General features: G+C 38.6%; 1 protein-coding gene across 1 annotated transcript; it reads right to left on the minus strand.

The window, feature by feature from the left end:
- Positions 1 to 7,371: 7,371 nt before the first annotated feature.
- LOC141486647 (uncharacterized) lies at positions 7,372 to 8,479 on the minus strand. Its single transcript, XM_074184998.1, has 2 exons — positions 8,256 to 8,479; positions 7,372 to 8,192 (listed from the first exon to the last, which is right to left on the minus strand). Exons 1-2 carry the CDS (start codon positions 8,405 to 8,407, stop codon positions 7,481 to 7,483), a joined length of 864 nt encoding a protein of 287 aa, XP_074041099.1. The 5' UTR covers positions 8,408 to 8,479; the 3' UTR covers positions 7,372 to 7,480.
- Positions 8,480 to 9,423: the final 944 nt, after the last annotated feature.

Consider the following 9,423-nt stretch of genomic DNA (forward strand, 5'->3'; position numbering starts at 1 on the left):
TCATCAGTTCGAGGACTCATTATAGGACCTTCAAATTGTGGAAAGACGAATGCAATGATATCACTATTAACACATCCACAAGGACTGAGATTTAGAAATGTGTATCTCTATTCGAAATCACTCAATCAACCTAAATATCAGTACTTGCGAAGTGTTTTGGAACCTATAAAAGGATTAGGTTTTTATACATTCAGCAATAATGCAGAAATAGTGGAACCCTCCGACGCTAAGCCTAATTCTGTTTTCATTTTCGATGATGTAATATGTGAAAAGCAAGATATTATTAGATCATATTTCTGTATGGGACGTCATAAGGATGTTGATTGTTTTTATCTAGCACAGACATATTCACGGGTACCCAAACAGTTAGTGCGTGACAATACCAATTTCATTATAATGTTCAAACAAGATGAGACGAATTTACATCACATTTATTCAGATCATGTTTCACCCGATGTAACATTCAAACAATTCCAATTGATGTGTGTTAAATGCTGGGAGGACCAATATGGATTTCTAGTCATTGATAAGGATAGAAAAATAGATGAAGGTAGATATCGCAAAGGATTCGATAGTTTTATATACCCATGATCTTGTTTTTGGAACTTATTCGATCACTGAATATTGTAGTGGTCACTTCACCAACGAATTAAGCTTTAATTCAAAAAAAAGGGCATTATGAATACAAAAAAAGATCCTGAAAATAAAAACAATGAAATAAATTTGAAACGTCAACTAGTAGAGACAACAGAAGCTGTCAGGCAGAAATTCAACTCTATCAAGAATGATAATATTGAAAATCGTACGACACTTGAAAGATTGTATGAGCCCATAATGAAACCATTGAATGTTTTATCATCAAACGCTACTTCTAAATCACCAGTGTTATCACCAAATCATGGAACTGTTCAATCTACTTCAAATTATCCCATGAGTACTCCAATAGGAAGAAAACAATCTTTTGGTAGTGTATCATCTGTGAATAGTGACACGAGCACACTTCAAGACGATATGAGAACAACTCTATTCGAAACACCATCATCGTCCCACATCGATTCCTCGGATCCTGACATCTCACCTGTTATGAATGAAAGTGGTGAAGATGTTTTGATGAAACATTTGAATAATATAAAATCTAGAAATCCAGCATATGATGGAACATTTGGCGTACGTATGGATCCAATTACACAAAAGCTGAAAATGGGAAGTCTAGTGGTAAATTTCAAAGATGGAAACATTTCATTTTGGGATGCTAATAAAGTGAAAAAATATGAATGCGCAGGTAGTCCAGAATTGTATGATATGATTTTTTTGAAGAATCCACAAGATGTTGATAATGAAGAAACTCGTCAAGTATATTCCAAAATATTGAAAATAACGAATGCTCCATATAAACAATATCATCTGAAGAATGGTTTTAAAAATACAAATTCTAAAAAATTTCGTGAAGTTATCAAACCTCTATTAGACTCACGACAATATCCAATAAGAAGTAGAAGTAAAATTGGTGGAGCACTCAAACGAGTGAAAATGGAGAAAATATATAATTCTAAACCTGTGAATTATGTGTACTGGAATTCACCGAAAGAGTTAGTTGCTCGCCTACGACTATTGGTAGCTTCAAAGTCAGCCGGACATACCGGACATGATAATGAAATAATTTCAATAATTGAAGAATTACGTGAAGAAGGTATAATATATTAACATATTCACATGTAATGATCACTGTCACATCATCATTCAATGCAGTAACATTATCACCTTTTCTCTTTAATCATATTGAAATAGAATGACTAATGAAATAAGTGATGTCAAACGACAAGTTGTTAATGAATTACATAAACCTGCAAGACGTAATTTTCGTAGAAGAATAACCACCATCAAAGGTTTTGCAGATCTATGGCAAATAGATTTAGCTGAACTGCAACCTTATGCAAAAAGTAATGAAGGATACCGATATATACTTGTAGTGATAGATTGTTACTCCAAATATCTGTGGACTGTAGCAGTTAAAGATAAAACAGGTAGTACAGTAACTAATGCAATGAAACATGTACTGAAAGAAGCCAAATACTCCCCCAAACACATACAAAGCGATCAAGGGAAAGAATTTTTCAATAAAAGCTTCTCATCTCTCATGCGAGAATATAATATCAATCATTATTCAACATTTAGCACAAAGAAGGCAGCTATAGCAGAAAGAGTGATTCGTACAATAAAGGCATGGCTCTACAAGGAATTTTCGATGAGAGGTCACCACAAATGGCTTGATATTCTTCCAATTATAACTAGTAGATATAATAATAAAGTTCATCGTACAATAGGTATGGCACCCATCAATGTTGATTCAACAACAAAATTAAAATTCAAGGGTATCAATGGAATTGGAGGAAGACAAAGTAAACCCAAATTCCAATTAAATGATATTGTACGTATAAGTAAATACAAACATATTTTTGAAAAGTCTTACACTGCGAATTTTACCACGGAGCTATTCAAGATTGTTAAAATTAATAAAACCATCCCAACGACTTATAATCTTGAAGATATGAATGAACAGCCGATTAGAGGATGTTTTTACGAAGAAGAGTTATTACGAACCGAGAATCCTGACGTATATCTGATTGAGAAGGTGTTGAAGAGAAGAAAAAATAAAGTATATGTAAAGTGGTTAGGCCTTCCTAGCGAACAAAATTCTTGGATTGATGAATCAAATATGGTTTAAATGTATATAATAGTGACTTTTATGAATAAAGTAATATTAAAGTTCATTATTGTTTTCATTTCAATTATAAGTATGTGAACTGAAAAATATTGCAGCGGTAAACATTGCCCCAGCCATTCGCAATGTTCTGTGTATACCAAACCAAATTAATTGTATACTCCATTCCCGCTTATATTTTTCAACTCACGATATTGAAAACACATTATCATTCCCAAAACTAATCGCCGTCACTTTGAAATGCAGTATCCAACTCTTTTTGCCAATTATCTCTCACTGATAATGCTGTCTCATAAAGCTTAGTCGACTCCTCAAGCTCAGCCTGAGCTTGCATTCTCGAACGTTGATGGAATTGCTTATCTTTACCAATTTTTGAACGGAGTTCATCAGCATCTTTAGACATTCTAGCCAATTCAACCTTCGCTAATGCAATCTTGGCATCTAATGCTTCAAGAGTTTCATTATTAGCATTAATAGCTCGCTCACTCTTTTCAAGTTCAGCAATAGTCATCTGTGCCTTTACAAGACGGCATTTTGCTTTCCTTTTCATTTCCCCAAACCGATGGAGGGGGCTGAAAGAAGATAGCGGTTCAGCTTTCAAATCACTCTTCATTTCTTTAGGAGTACCTTTTGGCTTCCTCTTCGATCTGTCACTTTTCGTTGCGGGTTTTTTCTGTCGCACAACACTTTTGGATTCTTTCTTTTCTTTAAAGTCAGTGACAATCGATGAAGATGCCTTAGTAACCTTCCTCTTGATTGTTCTAGATTTCTTATCAACACCAAGAGGAAGGGTAGATGAAGAGTGTTTGAGTGATGATAATTGCGAAACGATCGGATTTTCAATAATAATTTGCTCATTTGGTTCTGGCACATCTGCAAAGTTAACGAAGTCGTTAATATCAAAATCATTTATCGAATCTTGACTCGATAAATGTAATACTGGAATATTTTCAAAATCAGTCTGATCGATATCAACAAGTGGTGAACCATCTTCAGCAATCAATAGCGGCATAGAGCTCATGATTATTAAGGTCTGAGGAATGATATGTGATAGCAATAGAATGTGGATAGGAAAGGTGATGATGTTACTGAGACCTCACCATTTATAGAAGAAAATAAACTAGCGCATGCGCTCTTTCATCAACTGGCACATGCGCTCTCTCACTAAACTATTCACGCATGTAACAATCTTTGTCATTTAAGAGGAAAACTTTGTGTTGCATGCATGTATTTTTAAATGTTAGAAAATAATACAAATAAATTCAAAATATATATATATTTATTAATAATAGAGGACAATAACGATAATAAAAAATGAAAAATGTTAATATGTCTCTGTGGATGTGGAACGTTCTTTGACTCTATTCCTCAATAGTTGTTGCTCGTGCGTCAAACACCAACATTGAAAAAAATGGATTCTCCTATTGGGGTAGAGTTGACCAACCTTCTCACACAGATCCCAAGTACTTCTACATGCATTGCATACATGATTCCAACAATTCATGGAATATGTATCACAACGCAAACAACGTTGCAGTGGAGTTGGAACGGCAGCACAGATACCACAAATATTTCTACAGATACCTATATTGTTAAATATTATAGGTTCGGAACACTTCAGACACTGTAACTGTTGTTGACGATAATCCGATTTTGTTCGCTTCGGTGGATGAGAAGGAGGCGATAGTTGAATCCGCAACACGCAATCACTACACATACCAGTACATGGATTGATTGAATCCTTAGGTCTACTTATTTGACAAAAGTAGCACACAATAGCCCCTGCAATCATCATTGGGTAGACACACACTTTTGGTTTTTCATTCCACTCTTTTGGAAACGGCATTTTACTAATTCGATTAGAAATATAAAGAGATGACTTACAGAAACTCTGAATGCTCTCTCCTATACCTACGATCTCTATTTATACAAATCAACATCATGTGGAAGTATAGTGGGATAACTTCTCCTACTATTCCACTCTAAACGAGTCAAGTGGGAGTCGCATCACCTCCTATATAAGTTGACTTGCAAACCTAGAGTTCATTCATTCACTCTCTACAACTGTGAGCAAACAACAACAAGATGAATTCTGCAAAAATAAATGCTGCATTAAATAGAATAGCTGCTGTTGATGAAAACAATTGGATAGACGAATCAGATGATGAGGATGTCAATGTTCCGCTAGAGGAAGTAATAGTTGAAGCAGAAGATGTTGGAGTCGATGAAGATGAGATAGACGAAGTTGAAAACGAGGCCAACCAAAGCGACGAAGATGATGACGTGATGGAGTTTGAGAGGGTCATGGATGAAGAAGGAGATGATGAAGGGATAGAAGCTGACACAACTGAAGGTGATGGTGCTATGAGGATCGGTATGCGAACACTCAATGTCAGTGAGACACTGGAAGATCCCTTGGATTTGTATTGTGCATTGGATGCATACGTATTGATCAGCACAATAGATGGAGAGAACAAAAAACTATGTTGGTGCTGCTTTCGGTTTTATTCGCATAGAAACAATAATGGAGGGTGGTATGCCCATGTCAACACCCACAACACTGTCTCAATTATGGAAATGGGACAGAATTGGTGTGAAGCTTGCGAGAGGCCACTAACAAACTTCACCCGAGTATCTACATGTATTATATGTAATAATGTCCAACCTGTGGCACAATAACCGTGGACCTACTGGTCAAAAAAAAAACAACAGCCCTTTTCAGGGCTACATTATTCACACAAACAGTAGTTAGTTGTATTAGTATTCATAGATTATGTGACAAATGAATACTTTGATTAATAAAAGTCTAAGTTGGAAATTTGTTAGTCTTTGAATATCTATACATTATATGACAAATAAATTACTACTTTGACTGAAAAGTCGAAATTTGGAATTTGATAGTCATTGAATATCTATGCATATGATGAGTACTACTTTAAATGAAAGTTGAAGTTGGCATTTGTCAATCATTCATATGCATATAATGATGAATACTTTCACATACATATATTTCGTTTGAGATTATAATGTTAACATAATGTTAACAATGGTATGAATCTGTTTCTGTTTGAAAGTATAATGGTAGCTCTGAAAAGAGCTATTTTTTTTATTGTTTCAGTCTTTAATTGTAGCCCTGAAAAGGGCTGTTATTTTTTTATTAATCCATGCAATGATATGGACTAACGCTCCTCATCATCAGAAACAATAATTATGGTATCGTCATCTGAATCAGATGATATACTAATGATATCATCCTCATAGTAGTCATCTGAATCAGATGATATACTCATGATGTCGTCGTCGTCATAATCAGCTGAATCAGATGATATACTAATCACATCATCCGCATTATTATCGTCAACAGCATCTATGTCGTCCTGAATACCTTGTTCCACTCGTTCTGCGAAATCATCAGGAAGATCATAGATTCGCTGCAGAAATTGAGCGAAGGTTGTACTCAAATGATCAGACGTTGAATCTATTTCATGTACTTGGATGGGTCCTGTACTCGACATTGTGGAAGAATGATATAGAACTGGGATTGTTGCTATATTTATATTGGAAGAAATGAAATGGAGGGGGTGAAATGTAGAACAGTGTTTGAGATTCGAAAACATCAAGAATGAAACTCTGAGCGATTATTAGGAGAAATTCTAGTGATTATTATGGAAAAAAAACTAATAAGAGGGAGAGGAAGGGAGGAAGACACTGCCCCAGCCTCGCAGTGCCTCGTGTACACCAACCAAAAAGTGTGTACTCCGTGGAAGGAAAGGAAAGGAAATGATGGACGAGTAGATGATTATATGTCATCATCGGAATTGAGGACATCATCATCGATTAGGATTGGGGATGGCGGAGGACTATCCTCGATGAGGATAGGGGATGGTGGAGGACGTCTAACGTCAAGCTCGTCATCAGCATCATCACCAGAGTCGTCGTCGTCATCATCGTCGTCGTCGCTACTCATTGGGACAATGTCATCATAAGCAGGGTCCCACCATCCGTCAGGATCTGGATATTCCGAGTCATCCAAGTGTCCTTCGTCACTGCCAGTGACATGCTGAACTTGCATCCTGATGTCGTGATCCCGGTATTCGTATGGCGGACTGTGGGGTTCCGTGGTGGAAGAGACAACCTGTACCTGGCTGTTATCCCAGTAATTGAAGTTGTACCCCTGATCCGGGCAGCTATAGGGTTCGGAGGTTGAATCGGGTTCCATCTCGATGCTAGCTGATCAACTGAATGTTTCATCAGATGATTTCTACTTTTATACTTTCGAGAGGGAGTGGGAGAGGAGTGGAACATTGAGTAGGGGTAAATTGTAGTGTGACATAAGACATATTCAATGAGTAGGGGTAAATTGCAAAGTGACATAAGACATATTCAATGAAAGAGATACTTGAATGGATAAAATACAAATGAAATATACTTGTCGATTTCACTATGAAACATGTCTATTTTTTTATTTTTTAAATTTTCTTCACATGAAATTATTTACAAGTGATTAGAGAACACAAAAATTGATGTGAGGTATTTGTCTAGAAGAACTTGGAATTGAAATAAAAAAATAATAATGATAATAAGAGGAAGTGAAGAAAAATGCTCCAACCATCGCATTGTTCAATGTGTACCAAACCAAAAAACAGTGTACACCCTTTATTTCACTTCCTTTTCCTTTATTCAATATAAACTTAACAAATATAAACTTAAAACTACCATAATTAAATACTCCTAACTAACCTAAAACTAATCTTACATTTACACTTCATCTACAAAAAGAGTGTCCATAACTGTCACTACTTTTTTGTACAGCTCTATCGAAGAGGTCTTTGCTTTACACCTTTCCTGCAGAGATGCATAATTCCGATCTATTTCGGCCATTTCCTTTTGGAGTTCCCTCCGTCGGTTATCCATTTCAGCCATTTGTCGCTTCATGGTAACCAACTCGGCCTCGCTAGATCGGGCAGCTCGTTCTGCTTTCTTGCATCTCTGCAGAAAAACACTCATCTTTTCACTAACCTCTCCGATAGGCTGTGGCACCAACACCTCAGGATCCGCCGGTGTCGCTGGCAGCGGTGGTAGTCGCGTCACCAACGGCGACAATATCACCAACTCCGGAGAAGGACTCCTCGGAATTTCCACTGCTGCTGGTGCTGCTGCTGGTGTGGAGGCCCTCTTACGAGAGGTCGAAAAACTACCTGCATAAGGATTAGTCCTATTGCAAGTAGCTCGGTACTTTGAAATAGGACCAACCTTTGCTGCAGGTCGTTGGCAAACCTTCTTCACAGCCCTGACTTCCTCCTCCTCCTCGAATAAGTCAGGGCTAGAAGATCTGCACCTAACTCGCGAACGCGAAGTGGTTGGCTGGTCAACCGTCACCGCTCTCGAAGATGCTGCCTCCTCCTGGTCAGCGGACACCGGCAGAATAGACGCCACAGCATTATTCACCTCCTGTGTATTGGTTGCCATTCTGAAAAAGAAGAAATAATACAAAGTTAGTTGATATAAAAAATAACATTCCTAATTTACTTACTCAAATATCAAGTTGGTCGTTGGAACGTACTGCCTTGTTGTGGAGTGGACTGCTCTCGATGAGATGACTTCTCGAACTGAATGTTGTGGAGTGCTCTCCGGAGGGTATCGACTTCGATGCGTGAGCGGTGGGAAAATGGTGGGAGCGCACATGCGCGATGAGGGTAGGGGTGTACATGCGCAAATGTTGGGAGTCGGGGGGGCGGGGCTTCGGGAGGGGAGGGGCGGGGCTTCGGAAAGGGGGCGGGGCTTCGGAAAGGGGCGGGGTATCCGAAAAGTTGGTGGCGACGGGGGGGGGGGGGGGGGGGGGGGGGGGGGGGGGGGGGGGGGGGGGGGGGGGGGGGGGGGGGGGCGTGGCCCTAACGGGCCCCGCCCACTGCCTGGGCTCCGCCCAGGTGGGTGGGGCCTCCGGCCCCAGGTAGGCGGGACATCTGGAGAGACATCTACGCCCTCTTCGCGCGCGCGTTCGTAACATAATATGCAACCGAACACCTAACCTAACGTATTAACGTATTAACGTAACCTAACCTAGTACGCTAACCTACCGCTATGCAACCGAACACCTAACCTATCGTATGTATTAACGTAACCTAACCTAGTACGCTAACCTACCGCTATGCAACCGAACACCTAACCTAACCTAACCTAACCTAACCTAACCTAACCTAACCTACAGTAACTATTAACCTAACCTAACGAGGGAATACTAACCTAACACCTAACCTAACGTAAGTATGCAGCTAACCTAACGTAGCTATTAACCTAACCTAACGAGGGAATACATTCACCATGTTGGTTCCATTAATACATCATCAGTTGGTTTTGGTTTTGGTTGTATTATTCTATGATTTGGATTAATGTTCAGTCCTGGATATCCCAGTCCACCTGATGATGATGGCCTGACTTTATAGTTTTCTCTCCAAAACTTCTTTATGGTTTTTCTCCAATACTTCAACTCTCTGTTCCAGTACATCATACTTTTTCATTGTAGTCCCTGTTATGTTTGACATAGCATCAAATTTTTTATTTGTAGACGCTGTTATGTCAGACATTTTTATGTCTACATCACTTGTAAGTTTGTCAAATTTACGAGTGAAAGTTATCCGAGCCTCTGCAATTTTATCGTTAAATGCTTGCCGGGCGTCCCGAGCAATATTGCCTATTGTGGA

This window comes from Leptinotarsa decemlineata, unplaced genomic scaffold, assembly GCF_025532065.1.
Source record: "Leptinotarsa decemlineata unplaced genomic scaffold, Ldec_3_MD MMD2_tig00026361_RagTag_RagTag, whole genome shotgun sequence".
Taxonomy (NCBI): Eukaryota; Metazoa; Arthropoda; class Insecta; order Coleoptera; family Chrysomelidae; genus Leptinotarsa; species Leptinotarsa decemlineata.